The sequence below is a fragment of the Phocoena sinus genome, chromosome 1, assembly GCF_008692025.1.
Source record: "Phocoena sinus isolate mPhoSin1 chromosome 1, mPhoSin1.pri, whole genome shotgun sequence".
Classification (NCBI taxonomy): domain Eukaryota; kingdom Metazoa; phylum Chordata; class Mammalia; order Artiodactyla; family Phocoenidae; genus Phocoena; species Phocoena sinus.
Window position 1 is genome coordinate 32,123,776 of NC_045763.1, and position 22,387 is coordinate 32,146,162.

The window sequence follows — 22,387 nt, forward strand, 5'->3', positions numbered from 1 at the left end:
TATGAAAAGCGAATCTATTTTTGAAGTATCATTAACCAATCTAAAAAATAAAGTACTTCACTTCCTAGTTTCTAAAACAAATTTCTAATATCTTTTATATTTTTTTATTTGTGCGTATCAAAGCAGCTATGCCCAGAAGTGAGTGTTCTGTGTTTTTTGTTGTTATTTCTGTAGATCCGGTTGAGTTTTAAGCATATTTGGTTTTGGCTTTTTCTTTTTTCCCCATTCCTTCCAACTTTGGAGTTTGAAAGACCAGGGGGAAAACCGCTGCACTGTTGAAGTCATTCTGAGTCTGTGTCGCTGACATAGTCCAAGTAGCTCAGCATCATTCTGCCCACTGCGTAGACCTGCTGCCATCTACCAGGGCCAAATATTTAAAATGGGAGTCAGAAGGACAGTTCACTCCCTCTGCTGCCATCCCAAAGAAATGTGCTTGGGTGCAGGACTGGATTCTTGATGCTTCCAACCGGAACTCAAATTATCTCAGAAGACCAGTGGGGAGGGGGGCTGAGCCTCGAAAACATAGGCCTCTGTGTGATTATAGTTCCTTTCAAAATCACATAAGTGAGGAGTGCTAAGGACGTCTTTTCTGGGATAGAATCCATTCTCTTACATCTAAGGGGATGATCTTTTGAAAAAGTGCCAAGGGAAAGCAAGGCTGGCTCCACCCATTCTTGTTCTGCGTGCTCCGTATTTTCCATGGTGGTTGTTCAGTTACCGTTTCTCTCGCTGCTCCATTTTACCACAGCTTGTGTAAATAATCATGGCTTTAAGTGAAGGAGCCAGAGTGTGCGTTCCCAAAAGATGCAATACACAGATATCATTGTTGGTCCCCCCCTGAAAGGCCTGCATGGCTTTGCTGGATGTCTGAAAGTTTTCGTATGCTCTGGGCAGGTTTGAAGGCCAAACAGTAGGTCTTGTTGACACCTCTGATTTCTGTCTAGTTGAAGGAATTTGCCAACTTTGACTTTGATGTTTGGAGGAAAAAGTATATGCGTTGGATGAATCACAAAAAGTCTCGGGTGATGGATTTCTTCCGGCGAATTGACAAGGACCAGGATGGGAAGATAACACGTCAGGAGTTTATCGATGGCATTCTAGCATCCAGTGAGTCCAGTTATAATTCCTTGCACCTACTTTGTAGAAGCAGGCTAAATTCTGGCTAAACAGTCTTTCTCAAGTTAAAGCTGTAGTCTTAGGGAAGAAGTAATGTACCTGCTGACTGAAATTGGTCTATTGTTTTGATGGAGGGAAGAACCTCCATCATTTTGCTAGGAATAAAAAATGCAGGTCTTGTTTGACACATTATGGCAAGCAAAACACATTCGAGGTATAGAAAAGAAGCTAACTCTTGTGAATAACGAGGTTCTAAGTACAGGCAGACCTTGGAGATGTTGCAGGTTTGGTTCTAGACCACCGTAATAGAGCAAATATTGTTTCCCAGTGCATATAAAACTGTTGTTTATACTATACTGTAGTCTGTTAAGTATGTAGTAGTGTTATGTCTTAAAAAACGACGTACATACCTTAATTTAAAAATACTTTATTGCTAAAAAATGCTGACCATCGGCTGAGCCTTCAGCAAGTCATAATCCTTTTGGCAATCGTAACATCAAAGATCATTGATCACAGATCACCATAACAAATATAATAATAATGAAAAAGCTTGAAATATTGCAGGAATTACCAAACTGTGACACAGAGACATGAAGTGAGCAAATGCTGTTGGAAAAATGGTGCCAACAGACTTGCTTGACACAGGGTTGCCACAGACCTTCAATTTGTTTTAAAAGGGGGAGGGAGAATATCTGTGAAGTGCAGTAAAGCGAAGCACAGTAACATGAGATACGCCTGTAAAATGTTTTTTAAAATAAGTTTTTTACAATATCAGTTTCTCAGATTAAATTTTTATTCCTTCCGGTTTTATTGAGATATAAGTAGCATACAGCACTGTGTAAGTTCAAGATGTACAGCATAATGTTTTGATTTACAGACTATGAACTAATGATCACAATAAGTTTAGTGAATATCCATCATCTCATAGGTACAAAATTAAAGAAATAGAAAAAAATTTGTTTTCCTTGTGATGATAACCCTTTGGATTTACTCTCAACAACTTTCATGTGTAACATACAGCAGTGCTCATTAATTACATTTATCATGTTGTACATCACGTCCCTCATGATGTCAGTTTCTGGCATCTGCATAACAGCTTACAAAATGTATGATCGCATTTATTTTCAGCAGAAGGAATAAGGCATAAAGTTGTAAGTGACTTGCCAAGATCACAGAGCACATCTCACATCTGTGTTACTTCACATGGGTGGCCCAGGAAGGCCTGTCTGGAGGTAATATTTGAGCTGAGACCTAGGTGATGATAAGGTTCCAGCCATGTCAAGATTTCGGGGGAGAGATAGAGGCAGAGCCACAGCAGATATAAAGTGCTGAGATGGGAATGAAGTTGGCATGTTCTAGGAGTGGAAAGGTTAACACGGCTGGAGTGTCATGACCTTAGAGATGGTAAGATGTGAAGTTGGAAAGGTAGGAAACAGCCATTAATGCAGGGCTTTGTTGGCCATCATGAACGGATCAGATCTTATTCTAAAGTCAGTGGGCAGCCAGCAGAGGTTTCCATCTGAGAGACAGTATAGTCCAGTTTACGTTTTGATAAGTCACTCTGGCTATTGTAAACATTCACACTCTGGAAAGCAGTTGTCAAGAACCCAAGGCAGTAATCTAAATGTAGAAAAACTTTATCCTATTAATTCCAAATTGTCGCTCTCCTGAAATAATCTATATATCCAACAACAGTGGAGTGGATAAGTAGATTCTGAAGTTTGTTGGTAGGCCTCTGGTTTTAAATTGCATTGGGGAGGGGGGTAGATGAGTCTATAAGCAAAAATGCCAAAAACCTGAGTATGCTCTGTGTAATTTTTTTTTTTTTGGTGATTTTTATCTTCTTTATAATATTTTATATTTTCTAAGTTTTCTAAAAGGACTATGTACTGTTTTCTAGAAAAAAATCAAGACAGATTTTTTTTTAAAGAAGTATTTATATAACCACCAACCAACCAAGTAAGCCCTCTTAGTTAACGTTCCAAAATGTGATTAATTTTCTCCAGAGTTCCCTACTACCAAGTTAGAGATGACTGCTGTTGCTGACATTTTTGACCGCGATGGGGATGGCTACATTGATTACTATGAATTCGTGGCTGCTCTCCATCCCAACAAGGATGCTTATCGACCAACAACTGATGCAGATAAAATTGAAGATGAGGTACGGGAAAGAGTTGTATTTGGAGTACATTTTTGGCCATAGGTTACTACTGTCCTGAATTTGGTTGGGTGTAATTGCCGTATCAGCCCTTTAGCGTGTCTGTTGGGAGGTGATTATCTGGAGTTCTTTTGGGGGATCCCCTTTTGGATGGTGTTGCCCCAGTGGATGTCCGACTCTTGAGCTGTAGCTCAGTGTCAATGAATTGTTACCTAAGTGAGTCACCTCTGTGTGGTGCTCTGCAGCTTGCAGAGAACCTCTCCAGGGCACCATGTTGCTTAGAAGAGACTCATCCCTCAGTCCTGAGATCCTACCTCGGGATGCAGGAGAGCGTCTTCATGTGTAGCATTTAAGGGGTGAAACATAAAAGTAATGTTTAAGATGATGTGTACCCACCAGACTTTCTGCCTAATTAAGAACTGTATCACACTGAAAATTGTATCACACCAAAAAGTGTGAATCCATTGGTAGCACATCCTGGGATGGGAGAGGCAGTGGGCCTGGTCTTGGAGAGTGGCTTGGAGCACCCCAGGACTGACTTCCAGGGAATTTGGGCTCCTAGGTTGAAATTTAAATCAGCTCATAGTTTGCTTTACTAGTCGGTTAATATTGATGTGTGCGTATTAGCACATTTGAGGAAATTTTGAAGCAGGATGGAAGAATGTATTGTTGTATCATTACTGGGGAATTTCTTTCATACTCAGCGTTTGAGTATCCCAGTTAGTGAGACTCACAATAGAAGATAAACACATGTGTCAAAAGCCTGAGGTGCCTAAAAAATATAAAATGAAGAGCTTCTCTGATGACATATAAAAATCTTTGTTTCTCTGCAGAGGAAGTCTTGCTTTACCCTTCACACGTTTCTCTTTTTCTGTTGTTCACAACCAATAGGTCACAAGACAAGTGGCTCAGTGTAAATGTGCAAAAAGGTTTCAGGTGGAGCAGATTGGAGAGAATAAATACCGGGTAAGAAAGAGAAAACCAGTCCTTTGTGGTGGTCATTCCTGCTGTGTGGCCCTTACAGGTGAAAGCAGCCTGACACACAGCAGATGGCTGATCCCACCTTCCCGTTACCGATGCTTGGAGTACCAAAGCCAGTGGAGACTTGCAATGCGATCAGTCTCTGGCCCTCACCTCTGTAGGTGTCAATTATCAGGTGTCCTGTGGGCTGAGCTTTAGTGCCGCACATAGTTGTATCTGGAAAATAGTGCCGTATCTAGCCAGCAGTAGCTTGTATGGGATCCAACATAGGAGACATTTCAGAGCCCTCTCTTCACTGCCAAACAGGTCTTTGAGGAAATGGAGGCACCTTTATCATAAGATAAGGAAACAATTATCTAATGACTGACCATTGCCCCCAGAGAGCTGGTCATTGTGAGCCCAAGTGGCTCGCAGGCTCAGAAAGGGCTGGAGAAGCTCTGTCCAGGCCCCACAGGACGCTCAGCCTGCTCAGTAGTCTTCCCTGGAAAGCTGTGCCGAGCGAGGCCATAACTGAGTGAACTGTGCTGTGTTTTAGCTTCTTTGGGGACCAGGGTGGGGCACAGAAGGGATCTATGACAGGACCCCTAAAATGTATCCAGCAGTTTGTCAGGGTTCTCTACAGTCCTAAAGAAGATCTAGGATTGTCAAAGAGGATTTAGATGGCCAGATAGCACAGTTACGTGCACCCAGTTAGAAACAGGAAAATGAGGTTCCATTGGCACGTCACAACTGTCTTCAAGGTCCAGCAGAGCCACACTGTGCTGCTCTGAGCCAGGGAGTGGAGTGTTGGGTGACTCTGCCTTGGATCCAGCCCAGGGTTTTGCGTTAATAAGGCTCCAAGCAATCTTATAATGGTTTTCTTTCTTTTTTTTTAATTACCTGTGAGAGAAATGAGTTAACAAAGCATATGGTCAGTATGTGTTGTTCTGCTTGGAACTGGTAATATGATTACGTGATTTTCATTCCTTAGTGTTAATTTGACAAAACGTTCTTTTCTCTCTTTTTTTTTTTTTTTTTTCTTCCTTTTCCTCCATCCTTTACTCTTACTGTCTGTAGTTCTTCCTCGGCAATCAGGTACAGTGTGCCTTGCAAACGTTCTTTTTGGTGGAAATAGTCTGTGTGGCTAATGCTGCCTGTTCTTTGCTATGGGGAGAGGACGTAATCTGAAGCATGCCTGGGTCATGTCTGGTAGTCTTACCAAGTGGAGAAACTGATAGCAGGGCTAGTATTGTAAAGCTGTCTCAGAAGCAAAAGGATATAAGTATATATAATTTTCCATTTAAAATTAGATTGGCTGAAGACGATATTTTGGTGGGCTGAGTTAAAAGTAGTATGGTTCTGGGGAAGTTAAAGCTATGGTATCAATCCATCCCACTTCTAAAAAAGAGCCCAGTCTTGTCAATACCAGACAGCACAGTTCTGATTTACACCCAAGTCTTTTGACCGTTAACACAAATTTTATAATGCACACTAAGTCAGAAAAATCTTAGGGTATTTAAGATACTTGGTTTAAATACCTTACTAAAATTTTAGTTACCTGTGCTTACGTTACATTTTATAATCATAAGGGATGTGAGAAGGAATGTGGAACTCATACTTGGCTTGTAGCCTGACGTTTGCCGATTATGGCCAGCCAGCATAATCTAATGGGATCAAATTAGACTTGCAAAGATTGAATGCTTTTGACTCCACTTGGTAACTCTAACCTTTTAGATCTTTTTGAGGGCTCTGGGGTCCTATGTCTTAAAGTGGAAGGAAGTTGCATGGGTACAATCTGTCTTGTGATATGAAATCAGAAACACTAATAGTTGATTTGAAGTCTTCACTCAAAGTTCCAGGCACTGCTTTAACCACCAACTACAGTAACATTCTGGGCCAGTGGGAAGAACGAAGGATGGAAAGAAACTAAAGACAAGAACAGTCAAACTGGCTTTAAATAAGTCATTGCATAAGAGTGCCAAGTAGTACCTAAAGGTTGTACCTGTTTGCTAATGACTGCATGTGGGTACCAGGGGCCCCTTTGAAGTGGCACCGATGTCGTCCTCTACTCCACTGACCAGCAGAGGGTCAGAGGGTTAGTTCCAATGTTTGGAACAGAATTATGAAGTTTCACTTTATACACGAGGCACCTGAGGCCTTAAGGACCACTGTGCCAACAGTCACACAGCAGATGTTAGAGCAGTGACGCAGAGAAGGAAACAGAGCTTACTGTTGTTGCCTGTAAGACTGTTAGGAGGTTTTTGCCTCACTGGCAACCCCTCTCTGCCAGATTTCTGCAGGTCCCTGTTTTTAGAGCTGCTATAACTCCTTCCACATTCATCTCTCTGGCCTCCCCCAGACACTTTGGCCCCCGGCTTGGGTCAAACCTCCTTTTCCCTATAGCTCAGTAAAAGCAAGTTAGAATCTTTCAGAGAGAGCTTTAGTAAGAAATTAAGGGGGAAACAAGAATGAAATCAGTGGAGTTAATTCTAAAGGTTGACAAATAAATTACAGGGCACAGTAATGTAAGAATAAAGTACAGCTTGGGGTTCCTTCCTGATTCCCTCTGGAGGACACATAGGCCCTTATTTCCTTCTTCCCCTCACTTATCCAGAGAGGACCCCAAACAGTGACTCGGGCCGGCACTACCCTTGGGTCTGGTGGAATCCTCAGTTCCTCCCAAGGGGCCTCCCCGTTCCCACGCCAAGGGGCCAGTGTCTGAGGGCAGCTTCCTTCCCGGGACAGGACCTTTATTCCCTCATGTTTCTGGGTCCCGACTTCAGTGCTCTTTACACTACACCATGCTGTGGCTGCAGTCACTTTGTATGAAAACCTAAAACCTGCATGAGATGAAAGATGTAGGACCATTTTTATTTTCAAAGAAAAGGGCTTGGGTGGGGGATGATATTTTTTTCAATCACCTTGCCTGTATAAACAGTGAGCTTGAATCAGTGCAAAGTAATACAGAGAATTACCACAGAAATATTAATTTTGACGAGGGTTGGTTACGGGTCCTTCTTAAACATCCTTTCTGGCATTTTTAATTTTTGTGCCTTCTTTCAAAGTTATGGTTCTCCTTTATAACTTTGAAAATCCTGATTAAGTGATGAAATTACCCCCCTCAGCATTCTCCTTAAATTAAACAATTTTAGGAATTCCATTTCTCCAACCATATGTTTGATTTTTGTTTTGAGATCTCAGCATGGTTCTCTTTTGTTACCTCTTAACTTTTATTTTGGGAAGAGGATAATTTATGCAGTGGGAAACTCCAGATGTTGATAGGGCTGGGAAGTAGGAATATTTGGCAAGAAAAAAAGGAAAAATAAATATCAGAAAATCATGCTTGTTTTAACATCCCAAAATGATTGTTGAAAACTACTTACAATCAGCATGGTAGATATAAATTTTAATTTCTTCAACTAAATTTTAGTGTAAACACTAATCATTTGTTCAGCTGAAGAAAATTTTCTGCTGGTGACAACACAATTAGAGAATACTTAGGGGTTTATTTCTGAAAATGATGTGGAAAATCAAATTTCTTTCTAAGCTTGTAATAATGATGATGCTTTGCAAGGTTTTCCTTGAGACTTGAAATATGATTTGCTGTTCTCCATTTAACTTTTGAGCACACTGTATTCGGAAGCTGACATCCACCTTAGAGCTACCTTTTCTTTTATGGAAACAAGCTAGCTTAACAAAGAATTGTATCATTGGATTTAAATTTGGGCAGAATCTTTAAAAGAATCAGAGTGAGCTAATGCCTTGTCTGTCCTCCTTCCTCCCCTCTGGAGCAAGGTCGCAACCATCAACAGTTAACTTTATCCGAACAGAAAGAACGTCAAGATAATGACCTTTAGCTTTTCCATATTTTAAGTTTTTTGTGAAAAATGCAAAATAGTGAGAATTAAAATTGCCCCCAAACTGTGAAATTGTCATTCTATCTGAATACAGTCTGCTTAGGAAGGAAAGTCTAGCCCTGCTCTTGGGCGCCCTCGCTCACCGTTTCCCCTCGGCCCTGCAGTTTGGGGACTCCCAGCAGCTGCGGCTGGTCCGCATCCTGCGCAGCACGGTGATGGTCCGCGTTGGGGGAGGATGGATGGCCCTGGATGAATTCCTCGTGAAAAATGACCCCTGCCGAGGTAAGAAGCCGTTCTGAGCTCGTGTTACTTGTTAGCTACGCCCTCGCCGCTGATCTTTCATGCTTCCATAGGGTGTTGGTGGTGGGGTCTGTTTGTTGATTCTGTTGTTAAGCTGCCAGGTGTCATCCCACTAGCACAGATTGGGACTTGGGTGCAGGGCAGACCAGGGAGAGAGAGCAGGAGGGTTTGATGCTGTGAGGGGAGACGGGTTTCCAGGGACACACTAACGAGAATTGGGAATTTATTGGTGTCATCAAATGTTTCTGTGTGAGGGGTTAAATTAACCCCAGCCTAGAAAGAAGCCCTATAAAGCCCTGTCGGTTCCCTGTTAGTGCTGCAGATGACTTTGCCTGTCATTCCTGTGTCTGAAACTCAGAGAGGGTATTGGGCCCCTCCTAGGCAGGGGAGGGCTGGGAGCTCCCTTAACCAGGGAGAGGAATAGAGAGCACCTAGCAGTGAGCCTGGGCACTGCATTGTGAGGCATACGGTCACCTAAGTAAGTCCATGGGGTCTCAGTCTGCTTCAACCTAGAAAGGCCCAAAGGCCAAAGAGAATGGTCTACTCTTTTAGCCCAAAGGCCAAAGATAACAGTCAACTCAATGTGAGTGATGGCATCTGCAGCTAGGGGCGTGTGAGGGCCGCAGCAAGCAGGGGATGATCAGATTCCAATTGCTACATCCCGTTCAACTGCTCCTTTCCTTCCTCCTGTTAGCCAAGCTGCATGTGGGTACACAGGAGGCTCCCCCACTGTCTGCCAGTTTGTCTTTCTTGACCAGTTTCTGCGTTTCCTGCTCTGTTTCTTTGTGTTTATATATTTTTTATTCTAGTTCACCATCCTGGGAGTAAAATAAAGCGCTCTGATTCCAGCTCTTCGATTTCCAGCCAGTCTCCCATAGGTTGGCTTTTAAGCTTTGTCCCTCTTACCCACATCCCAGCCCGTTGAGAATGGCTTTGCTTTTTAAACTGTAGCATCTCTTGGCTCTGTGGTATCTGCTGCCTTTATGAATGCTTTGAAATAGCCAAACCATAGCTTTTCTAACTATTATAAGTTGACGAAACAAAATATGCCTGTTGAGACAGTACCCGTGGAATTTGTTCTGAGTTTCTGTTTATTTAACAAATACTTATAGCTTTATATACCACACACTGTTTATTATAAGACCTTACAAATAATAATAACACATTTACACCTCTAGGGGGTGTAGCTACTATTATTATCTCCATTTTATAGAATAGGAAATTGAAGCATAGGAAAGTTACATAACTTGCCCGAGGAGAGGCAGCTAATGGCGGAGACAGGATTCACATCCAACACAGTCTGGCTCCTGACCTCCATGCTGTGTCTCAGATGCTAACATACCCACCACCACCCTTTTTTACATGTGTTTTACTGGTTCCAACTACATAATTAAGTTAGTAAGGCTTACTTATAAACTGAGCAGAAATGTTTACAATACTGTTATGTCACTTCTTTGGAAGTGATTTATAGTCAGAATCTGAAGCATTTGAAGCTAAAGGTTCTCACGTGAATTCAGATACGCTCATGAATTAGTTCCTCTTAACTCATTCTGCATTTACTCCAATAAACCAGAATAAAAATAGAGTAATAATTTTCATTAGGATTTCCTTTTTATAAAGTAGTCTTACGAACACCTATTCTGATAAAAACTAGAGCGGGGTTAAATTAGTTTTAGAATTTAGTTCTATTGCAAACCAATTTCTTTGATATAAAAGTACCCTCTGATTGTTTTAAATGAGGAGCTATATATATATATATCTTTTTAACCTTAACTCAGTAAAGCAACATTATTCCTTTCCAAGTCTATTAATAAGGTTTTATTTTTCATGCTGTGTGTGATTGAACTAAACAGAAGAGATACTGCATGTGACACTTTGGAGTCTCTGACTGCCTGTTTGCTGCCTGCTGTACTTGCTCTCTTTACGATAACATCGTGCTGCTGGCCAAGGAGAACACTGCTTGCTTTTTCCTTATCTTGTTAGCTAGACATTGGAACCCCAAGGAGATTTGGGAGGGCCATCTAGGAGCTATTTTCTATGGAACATAGTAGCCTTTTTCAGCATCCCTTGGAGCAAACAAGGTAAGGCTTTTCCCCTGTGCCTTTCCAGGAATGCCCTCATCCCAATTCCATTGACTCCAGGGTCAAGAACTCCCAGCAGTCTTAGATATCATAATCCTTAGATATCATAATCCCTCATAATACTAGTGAGGGACAGGATGAGCTACATCTAAGCACATAAAAATTTGTGCTACGAGGGGAACACTTAAAGGCCCAGGTGGATGTAATACATGACTTAGAAGGGCATGAACATCACAAAGAGAAAAGTTCCTTGAAGCTACCTAGGGTTCTGTGAGGATTACTGTGGCTTACAGAAGCACCACTTGGGGTGGATTTTTTTTTTTTTATTCATTTGGGTTGCATTTCCTTGGCTCTCTGCACCATAGAGAATGTTATTCTGAGGACAGTACCAAATGTATGACGGGGTTATAATACCAGTGTTGCACAATCGTGTTATCTGCCTTTACACAGTTGTTGAAGAAGATGAAAGTTGTCTCAGACTGCACGTTGCTTTAGCCAAGTGTAAAAGGTAAAAGTATTCAACTAGGTAGGTTCCTGGTACTGCCAGAACTGGAGATTTCACTTTCTGAATTGAGCCATGGCAAAGGAAATCGTGATGTTTGGATGGAGGTGAAACAACGTCCCTGCCTAACGAATAGGTGCACATTTACCTTAGGGTTCCGTGAATGTTTCTGAGCATTAGACAAATTAATTCCCCAAATTTTACTGAAAATCTAGAAAAACTCTGTGAAGATTTAGAAGACACAATTTGGCTTAGAACTGATGGTTTTTTATTATTATGGTAAAATACACATAACATAAAAACTTACCGTCCTAACCGTGTTTAAGTGTACAGGTCAGTAGCATTACGTACATTCACACTGTTGTGCTACCATCACAGTCACCCATCCACAAAGCTCTTCATCTTGTTACACCGAAACTCTCCCCATTAAACAATAGAACTGAATTTTAACTAACAAGCCTGTTCCAGCCAACATCGGTGGTCAGTCTCTTAGAAAATGGTGGTCTCGCCAGTGGTTGAAAAACTGAACTTGAAATGGCTGTCTTTGGGGTCTGGACCCCAAAATGTGATCTTCAAAAAACCAAAAAAATCATGGTCAAATGCGTTTGAAAGACACTGAGTTAAAACTAAACAGGTTTCTTTGCTGCAGGACTTCTTAGAGCTTATAAAATGCTGATTGATTGCATTAGGGAGAGAAATGTAGAATCCAGTGTTTACGAAACTCCTCTTCATAGGAAACCCCTCAAAAACCTCAGTTTGGGAAATTCTGCTGTAAGCAGTGAAAGACCATGGAAAGATTTGGAGCTGTTCAGAGAGATCAGGTTTTTATTTAGAAATTCAGTGTGGGGAATGAGGAGTGAGGGAGGGATGACGTTAAGATGAGAAACAAGGAGACCATTTGGAAGCCTGTTACAGTGGTCCGGGGTGGAGGAGATACTCCGTGAACCACGTAATTGTAAGGGGTACAGGGAGGGCTCAGGGATTCAAGAAGCATTAGAAGGTGGAATCAGTAGTAGACTGAACTGCCATCAGGAGGGAGGGACCTACGTCAACAACCAGGTGTCAGGCTTCAGTCGTGTCTAATCAGTTGGGTGTAAGGCTCTGGCATCCAGGAGAGGTCTATGCTGGGGATGTATTTGAGAGTTAGGCAGGACCGTATGATGGTGCTGAAGTCTCAGATGCATGAACTCATCACCAGGTCAGAAGTCTAAGAGGGAGAACAGGACTGTGGATGGAACCAGGGGAACATCGGCGTTTGAGAAGTGGGTGGGATGGAGTAGTCGGGAGAAGGGGGAGAGGCAGGAGAGCGGGGGCCCTGGAAGCTGAGGGAGGAGAGTGTTTCAAGAACAAAATAGTAACTCCCCCGAGTGCAAATGACAACAGCAGAGAGGTGTTTTTACCTGTCAGATTATCGGGGTTCTTACCTCACACATATGTGTACACACTCTCTCTCTCTCTTAATACAGAGAGCATTGGCCGGAGTGAAGTAAATTGAATATATTCATACATTATTTTTGAGAGTGTACATTGGTATAAAATTTTGTAGGTCAGTTGACAAGTATCAAAAACCTTAAGTGTGTATCCTTTCTCCCCAGCAGATCCACTTGTAGAAATTTATCCTAAGGAAGTCATCATGGGTGGGCACAAAAACTTTTTACAAGTAGTTTGTCGCAGCGTTGTGTACAGTGTTTTAAAAATTGTGAACAAAATACAAGGTTGGTGAAATAAATTCTGTCGATATGATGAAACAATACTTTCAGCTAGCTGGAGTTATGCAAGTTATTCCTCAGGCATGGAGGAATGTTTCTGATATTTTTGTATCTTTTATATACACACACACATATACACACACCGTTGTGCAAAGCAATAAAGACACCAGCGTTTTAATAGTGCTGTCCCCTAAGATTAAGCAATTTTTATTCTTTGTACTTTTCTGTAGATCTCAACCTTTCTACAATCTAAAAGCATCCCCCTAAGGCAGAAGTTGTCCGTAACCTTTGCCAGTGGTGACAGTAGTGTGGTGGGGAAGGAAGGCGGAGTGGGATGAGCTAGCGTAGATGAATGCAAGGAGCTGGGCCGGGCAGAAGGCAGCTCAGGTGGAAGACCTTGGTTCTGGTCCCAGTTCTGCCACAGTGTCCCTTGACCTCAGCCTCTGAATGCTTCGGTTCCTTTGTGACATGGGGATGCTGACTGGTCGCTGATAACAGTCAAGTGCAGTATTACACGTGATCACACTCTGTAAACTGTACGGTGCATGGGGAACATGTTATTATCGTTACACTTAAGATGTCATTGACCTCATCTGCGATGCCATTTCAGAGTCTTCCTCTTGTATCACTGTGTTGTTTTCTGGGAGGGTGGGCTCAGTGAACTGTTAAATCTCTACTAGGTTTAAACCACATGTCTGAAGTTCTTTATGGCTTAGGGCCATAAACAGTTCTTCTGGGGTCCAAGTCCTCAGCTGAGTAATGATTTCCATTTGTCCCTGTTAACTCAGTGCTTGCTGTGTGTCCACCCTTGTGCTTGGCCCTTTAGCAAACATAAGATAAATAAGTGTTTAGCGATGTGGAATCTCACTGAAGTACCCAGGTTAGCGCTGAAGGAAATTCCCTTTGAGAACTGGACATGGAGGAAAGTGCTGGAGTTTGGAAAATGGATGAGTAACCTGGTTGGTTAGAGTAGGGAACAGAGGGCCAAGGAATGAACCTTGAAGGGCATGTTCTGTTGGAGCCTAAGAAGGGAGGAGACAGCTTAGCATTCCAGGGACCAAAAATCCTAGACCGTCTAGACAAGAAGGACTCTTGGACATCAGTGAGCCTGATTGATCACCTCTAGTGAGCCTGAGGAAACGGAGGCCCAGAGCGGGAAGGATCCCAGTTGGGGGCAGAGCCTGGACTGTAATTCAGGGGTTTTGATGATGCAAGTTAGTCCTTTTAACCTCATACTTTGATATGTTACGTCAACTGAGTATATTGAAAAGAATTTTGATTTGATTTAAGAATTTAGAACCTCTCTGCTTGGACACTCATGCAACCTGATTTAAAATCCGATTCTACCAAGATTCCTCAAATTTCTTGAGGACATGTGGAGTTGGGCAGGAGAGGGTAGGCACAATTACCTGAAATTTTCTAAACTTGTAGTTTCTGGCCAAAGTAAAAAATCTAATAGAGGAAAGAAAGACAAATACTTTGTTTCTAATGGTTCCCTTTTCCCAGGCTTTACCAGCAGTCCTGTTTGTCTAGATCTATCTAGTACATCCTAAAAAGTGAGCAGCTTGGGGATGAATGAGCAGACAGAAGGTGATTGCAGAATAGCACCTTTCAGTGAGGAATAATCTAAGAACACATTCCAGAGGAATTATTTCTTCTAAATTCATAACGTCTTTCACATTTAATGTTTGTGTTGGCTGTACTTGGTATCTTCTGACCGAATCCAGATTTTGGGTTCTGGTCTGATGGCTCCAGGAAGCCCCAGGACAGCACTGTTGGCCTTCAGTGGTGTTTCCAGACTCTCCAGCTGGATGTTCCTCTCCCACTGCAGGTGTGCCTTCAGCTTCTCATTGCTTTCAGCTTTTGACTTAACGGTTTCTCACTGGCAAGTTTTGTGCATGGTCTTGATCTCTCTCTCTCCTCCCACATGTTTACTTCTTAATGATTCAGTCCAGATCTTTTTACTGTCCTGAGTTCCTGGACCCCTTTCTTTAATAATATTATTGACTGAATTCAGATAGAAGAGTCTAGGTGATGTCAATTTCAGTGATCTGTTTTTCTCTACTATTTCATTACTGTGTATCCTGCAACAGTTGAGCAAAAAGTACACATGTACTATGAGAGAGAAAAGAGGGGTTTTGATTTAACCTCAGAGGTTTGTGAACTGCTTCATCTGCTTTCTTTTGACCCCAGGGGACAGTGGCAAGGCAAGATCGTGACCACAGCATGGGATGGTGCTTTGTACACAAAGACTTCTTTATTACAGCAAACCAAGGGGCTTATTAGTTAGTGTGTCTGCTGTGGGTGAGAATCATGACAAGGCTGATAAATCATGAGTTTATCCCTATTCTAAAAGAAACCACAGATGGTACTAAACCTATAAATTATACAACAGCTATCATGGGGCCAAGCATCTGTATGACCATCAAAGATATATTTTTTTCAAGGTTAACTGTTATTGTATGTGTGTGTTTATTCCCTTTTTAGCACGAGGTAGAACTAACATCGAACTTAGAGAGAAATTCATCCTACCTGAGGGGGCATCCCAGGGAATGACCCCTTTCCGATCACGGGGCCGAAGGTCCAAACCATCTTCCCGGGCAGCCTCCCCTACCCGCTCCAGCTCAAGTGCTAGTCAGAGTAACCACAGCTGTACGTCCATGCCGTCTTCTCCAGCCACCCCAGCCAGTGGCACCAAGGTACGTACAACCTGCAGTGTGACCTCCTTCCCCGCTCCCAGCTTTGCGGATGTCCATTGTTCAGTGTAGCCTCTGAAAGACCCCAGTGAGGAGAGGCACTTGAAGACATGCAGACCAGGCTGGCCAGCCCCTAGTGGTACACAGATCCGGACCTTTAACATGACTGAAGAGGACATTATTAAATAGGAACTCGGGTTGTTAAGTCCAAAGCGCTTCTTTCCACATATTCCCATTTTGAGTTTGAGCCCATCCAGTTACTAATCTTGAAAATCCAGGCACTATCTGTGCTGCTGGAGCTAACAGAGAAGTTTGTTGTTACGACGGGTGATGGGTGAAGAATGCTGTTGCCTTTCTGCCTGGTCCCTTTCATCCCGTTAGACTGATGCGCATTTTATTTTGTCTTCTATTTCTTTAAAATTTAGTGTCTTCTATTTATTTTTTTTTTATGTTCCCAATTTGCTCCCTTTCTGTTCCATTTTCAATTATTCCCGTCCTTCCCTTTGGATTTCCGTTTCACAGACTCCACTTCAGTTCTCTCGCTGTTATGACAAACCCTGGTTGGTAAACAGTAAAGCTGGCACCCCTGTCAGGGACAGCCACTATCCTGACCTCCAGCTGCCCAGCCCCGAGGTAGAGTATGGCTTTGCTAAGGACACAGTCAAGACCAGGCCCTCGCTCATGCCGAGGACTTGACCAGCTCTTCTTCCTGACACGAGTCCGTGCTCTTTTCCATCTCTGTGGTGCTTGCTCTCACAGCTGATTCATCTCGTCCAGTGTTTTTCAGGGGTTTCTAACTCGGATTCACCAAAATTGGAGATAAATAAGAGGTGCCTAAGACTGGATTGTTTAACAACTTCCTAACAGTCTTTAGAATGATATTTGTTCAGGGTGAGAAACAATGGTCATTTGTGGTGATTTGTTGATTGATATTGTTTATAATCAGGCCTCTTGGAGCCTCCAAACGTCATATCTGACACAGACGAGTTACGAACACTTGAAATTCAACGACGGTGCATGTTCAACAGTGTTCTATCTTTGCTTAGGACAGAAGAGTGGCTGGTGCCCCCGCCCCCCGCCCGAGCCACATCCCCGGGATGGTGGTATCGCCACAGTGATCCGGGTGTGGGTGCCGTCTCCTTCAGCCAAACACAGTATCAGTGAACACTGCTCTGAGGCTCAGGTTTTAGCTTCGAATTCCTTGGCCTAGGCACTTGGGTTTCTATAGCCTTGATTTGAATACATATGCCAGCAATTAAGCATGTTCAAGTACAGTCATTAAAATGCCCAAGTACTGTTGGAAGAGCAGTGTTTCAGAAATAAAATGTGGACTAGAGGCTTGTGTGATAGCGCTACAGTTTGCATTCTAGCTCCTGCTGGGAAACATTGGGTTCTTGTGCCGCAAAAGGTAGCGTTGCCTTTAGTCATGTAAAGCTTCAGCCAATAAACGCAGGAGGCACAAGAAGCCAATGCCCACGAATGGACTTGCTGCTTTGGGATTCATCCCACTCCAATTCAGAAATACATCTGGCTTCGAACATGATCTGGGGACCCACTGACACTAAAACCCCACAACTCAACCTGCTTATCCTGCTTTTCTTCTCCTTAAATGGCTCCAGTTTCATGAAAGTCTCAAAAGTTCTAAAATTTTTAATGTTTTAATTATGAAGTGCCAATTCTCATAGGATTCTGATGGATCAGCATTTTTGTTTCATCTTAAGGTTTTACCTATGGTTTCATTTCATTTCGAGGTTTCATCTTTCCTTACCCACTGGTGTTCTGCAGGCTGTGTCCTGACGCGGACGCCCAGCCCGGCATCTCTGGCGCCACGTCTTCCCAGCAGCAGTAGCTTCTGAAACTGGTGCTGTGCTCTTCCTCCTGTGTGGGCCAGGAGGGTTTGTGCTGGAATGTTAATCCCTCTCTGTCGCTTTTGCTCTTTCTTTATAAATTGAAGATATAAGAAACACCATGCAATGGGTTGCTTTACTCTTCTCTTTGTATAAACATCTTAAAAGTCCTGGAAAACAATTTGCACGATTGATTTCAAAGAAAAATTGGAATAGCATGCTGTGGCATGAGTGATACTTAAAACAGATTTAAAATATTCTTTCTCCAAATTAAATCTTTAAAAAAAAATACACTCAAATGGGAAATGGAGCTCCTATCAGCAGCAGTAATGATTATGTACGTCTATCCAGCTCTTCTCCAGTTTAGGAAGTGCTTCCACACATGACTTATTCACTCAACAAGTTTTTATTGAGCCCCTTGTCTGTGCCAGACGTGGTATTAGGTGCCAAGGGTGTGACAGGGAACAAAACAAAGTCCCTGCTTTTGTGGAGTTTCTGCTTTAATACAAGAGATTCAGGCAACAAACAGGGAACTTTCCTGGGCTGTTACAGTAGGAACAGCCAGGAGGCCAGTTGCAGCGGTGGACTGAACGAGAGGGAGTGTGGTAGGAATGAGGTCTCAGAGGCAGGATCCTTCTCTGGTTTCCACTGGGAGAAATGAAGGCACAGATGCCAATTTAGATAAGCCAAGAGCCCAGACCCAAGCTCAGTTCTTCTGGCTCCTTGTTCAGAGCCTTGTTCCTGATATCACAGCCCCACTCATGTGTGCTTCTCCTAATCACTTATTCGATCAAGTCAAGTAATTTAATCTGCATTCTGCCAGTGTGAAAATAGATCTTTACTTGACTGAAGTTACTGCATCTATCTAGTAGGGATTGGAGTAATATTTGGATCTCCATGTTAAATATTTGGGGTTAGAACTCATATGTCACATTTCTAACCCCAAAACTCTGATACTTGGGAGTATTTGGATTATTTTCCTTTACTCATTTACCATGTTTCTGTTTGTTATAACTACTATAATCTTACCATTTGAGGATCTTTTTTTTTAGTAGAAATTTGTCGGTAAGATAAAAGGTATTGGAAGACATTTTAAAACTTTTAATTGGGACATGAAACCTTTATTTTGGGAATCCTCAAAATACATGACCTAGGACACTTTCAAAATAAATCTTTGTTTTCCTGGACTTTTAATTGGCTTTTCAATTGATTAGACATAAGGAGGGCTTAAGTAGACCTTTGAAAGTGGAATTTCTACCAAAGATTACACCAAGTAAATATGACCTTTTTATTTTTATTTTTTTAAGATTATTCCATCAACAGGCAGCAAGTTGAAACGACCAACACCAACTTTTCATTCGAGTCGAACATCGCTTGCTGGCGATACTAGCAATAGTTCTTCCCCAGCCTCCACAGGTGCCAAAACCAATCGGGCAGGTAAGTACCTGCCCCAGCACTTCTGCATCAGGATGAGGGTGAGGCGAGTGGCCAGGCTAGGAATTTGGAAACAGCAGCCTCTCAGCAATGCTTCACTGCTCCCCAAGGAGCAAATAATGAGAGTAGCACTGAGGTGTGATGCTGAAAGACAGCCCTGCAGATATCCTGCCGACCTTGACTTCTTCTCCTGTCAGTACAAGTAGCTCGAACCTTGCCTTCTGAGAGCAGATGCTCTCACAGCCAAAGCCAGACCACCTGTTCTTGATCAGACATGATAGTATTTGAAAGTAGAAGGAGAAAAGGGCCTCCTGCAGCGGGGCCTTCCTCAGAAGCCCGTCCAGTATGGGACCTGGCAGTTTGCTAGTAATTTTTCCGACACCCCATATTTATTATCGCTGCCGGGGAGCTGAGGAAGTCAGGGAAAGATTACATCTGCTCACCTGTTGATGTTCCTTTTGGGAGCCTAGGGATTTGGCTTCCATTTCCTGCTCTCTGTTTGCCATCCCTTCGCCCCCATTCTCAGTCTGCCCATGCAACTAGCAGGCTCTCTCCTCTGTGCCGAGGCCATGGGACAGCCCTGCTCAACTCCACCATGGGGCGTGTGAGCTAACAGTGCTGCTGATAGAAGCTGGTTTCTAATTCTCAGGACGCTTCTCAAGTAGAAGCACAAAGCCAGAAAGGGTGTCAGCAACTTCTGTGTAGGTGAGAGGACCGGGGTTCAGAAAGGCTGTGGTTTGCCCAAGGTCACACAGCATATCAGGTGGTATTAGGATCAGAACCCTGGCCTCTTGTGACCACCTAGAGGGGTGGGTTAGGGAGGGTGGGAGGGAGATGCAAGAGGGAGGGGATACGGGGATATATGTACACGTATAGCTGATTCACTTTGTTATACAGCCGAAACTAACACAACATTGTAAAGCAATTATACTCCAATAAAGCTGTTTTTAAAAATTAATAAGTAATAGGAGATGCTGTACAGCAGAAATTAACACAACATTGTAAATCAGCTATACTCTAATAAAAATTTTTAAAAAATAAAAAAAAAGAACCCCGGCCTCTGGTAACTTGTTTCCCCACCCCCCAGCTCCCCGCCCCCTCCAGTGCTGTCTCTATTAAAGTCTGTGGCTTTATTCTTAAATTCCAGACCCTAAAAAGTCAGCCAGTCGCCCTGGGAGTCGGGCCGGGAGTCGGGCCGGGAGTCGGGCCAGCAGCCGGCGAGGAAGCGATGCCTCTGACTTTGACCTTTTAGAGACGCAGTCTGCTTGTTCAGACACTTCAGAGAGCAGTGCCGCAGGGGGCCAGGGCAGCTCGAGGAGAGGGCTAAACAAGCCTTCCAAAATCCCCACCATGTCTAAGAAGACCACCACTGCCTCCCCCAGGACTCCGGGTCCCAAGCGGTAACACTGCACAAGCACCCCCAAGCCTCTGTCCACTTTGAATCCTGCTCCACACATTGGGTGTATATTTATTCTGAATGGGAGAAGTTATATTGTTAAAAGTGTAAAAGAATAATTGTGTTATGAAGCTGCCTTATTTTTTTTCTTTTTGTAAGTTACTATTTTCATGTGAATATTTATGTAGATAAAATTTGCCTCCTGGTAACCCTGTAATGGATGGGGTCCAGAAATGAAATATTTGAGAAAAATAAGCGAAAAGATCAAGATGCAAATGTGTATTAAAATTTTAAAAAGCCTCTAAATAGGGTTTCTGTGCGGTGCAGGGTTGTAAACCTGCTTTATCTTTTAGGATTATTCCTAAATGCATCTTCTTTATAAACTTGACTTGCTGTCTCAGCAAGATAAATTATATTAAAAAAAAATAAGAATCCTTCAGTGTTTAAGGAACTCTTTTTTTGTAAATCATGGCCACCTCAATTAGCAAGAACTGAGGGGAGGGCACTTCTGACTGCTTTTTCCATTGTTTTTAATATTGTGTAATTTTAGCTGAAGAGAGGGAACCTCATCTAGGTAATGTTTGCACATGATACAGCAAAAGGAGTTCATTGCAATACTGTCTTTGAATACTGTTTCAGTACTAGGTGTTTAAAGGACAAATAGCTGCTAGAATTCAGGGGTAAATATAACTGTTCAGAAAACGTGAGAACGTTGGGGTTTTTAAGAGTCCTGGTTTTAAAAAAAAAAAAAAAAAAAAAAGAGTCCTGGTTTATAACTTCCTATCCAGCCCAGCCACCAATAACTCCTGTGCTCACCGGGACCCAGGCCGTCGGCAAGGGGAGACTCCTTGGTGGCATCATGAATTACAGATTTGTTTATCTGCATTTTTTGCTATTTATTTAAAACAGTCGATCAACTTCCCACAAACTGAGGAATGAATTCCACAAGCCTATTCTGAAAATGTGGACATAAAACACTCGCTCGTCCTTTAAAGGAGTTCACCAGCACACTTGTTAAGAAGTCCCGTTTGCTTCTTCCGTCTTTTCTTTTGTGCGTAATAAAGTTAGCTGCCCAAGTGATCATGAAGAGGGGCTGTCTGGGGCTCCTGGTTTTTAGCTGCTGTTCCTCTTCAGCTCCGACCACGTTGCTGTGTGATTATCTCAATTGATTTTAATTGAGGCAGAAACTGAAGCTCTACCAATGAACTGTTTAAAAACAAGACACACTTTTGTATTAAAATTGCTTGCAGTAACAAATATTTTGTATTTCCTGCTTTACTTCTGAACCATTACCTTATGTATAACATTACTCTTTTAGGTACTTCGGTGCATTATTCAAATCCAGATATCTTGATGGATAAATTATGGAGCTCATTAATAGATTTCTTCTTATATATTTTATCCTCATTAATTTTATTTAACAAGGGAACAAAGGATCAGACTGTTGTTATGTAAATCTGTAGGGCTGTCTGGCCCACTTATGTGATTAAACAAATAACCAGTATGTAAGAAGATATTTGTTTTAGAAATCACACATCCTGGGTTTTGAGAGAATGGGGCCAGTTTCTCACAGTATGCTGTTATTTCTGGTTAAGTGGTAGAATTTCAGAGGTAGAAACAAACTTGGTCATCAAATCTTACCTCCTTTGTTTTACAGAAGGAGAAACGAATGGGAAAGTGGGTGAGAAAGTCATCTGCCTGAGATCACATAATGAATAAATGGCAGAAGAGGACCTTGAATCTAGTCCTCAGCTCCCTGTCCAAGTCAGGCAGTTCTCTTCCCTCCAGTCCCTGGTTGGCTTTATAATATTTAGAATGGCCAAATATTAACTAATCCTGATGACAGGAATTAGACTAAGAAATAACTAGGGAACTTGAGAGAGAAGAGGGGTTGAACATCAGCCACCTGTGTTCTTCGTCATTAGGCCATACTCCCCTTGTGATAGGGGAGTTTGGTAAGATGGACACATGTTTGCCAAAGCTGTTGGAAGCCAAATACCCAGATTAGAAGGAATGTGCAGCCTGATGGATTCTGAAGGAAGTGCTTACTGTATTCTCCATGGAATTGGATAACTTCAGGCTGCCAGAACTTTGTAGGGTGGCGTTTCCACCCAAATCTGCTTCCCCCTCTCGGCCTTCTGGCTGCAGAAGCATGCTGAAAGGAGCTTGACCTCCATCTTCTCAAAGTCTGGACCGTGGTCACTTGTTTTTCTTACCAAGTAATTCAGGTTTTCCCTCAGTCTTTGCAACAAAGCTCAGCTAGTGGTGCAATCTGCAGGAAGTGTATTCCCATTCAGTGAACACCTGTGTACAAGACCATGTGGGAAATAT

At 42.6% G+C, this 22,387-nt stretch overlaps 1 protein-coding gene across 1 annotated transcript in view; it reads left to right on the forward strand.

The window, feature by feature from the left end:
- The window catches only part of MACF1 (microtubule actin crosslinking factor 1), a 240,964-nt gene extending 220,111 nt beyond the window's left edge, over positions 1-20,853 (forward strand). Inside the window, 7 exon segments of the mRNA XM_032613193.1 lie at positions 945-1,107; positions 3,123-3,277; positions 4,166-4,240; positions 8,256-8,373; positions 15,171-15,382; positions 18,534-18,663; positions 19,808-20,853. Of these exon segments, the coding sequence (XP_032469084.1) occupies positions 945-1,107; positions 3,123-3,277; positions 4,166-4,240; positions 8,256-8,373; positions 15,171-15,382; positions 18,534-18,663; positions 19,808-20,064 (1,110 nt within the window). The 3' untranslated portion in view covers positions 20,065-20,853.
- Positions 20,854-22,387: the final 1,534 nt, after the last annotated feature.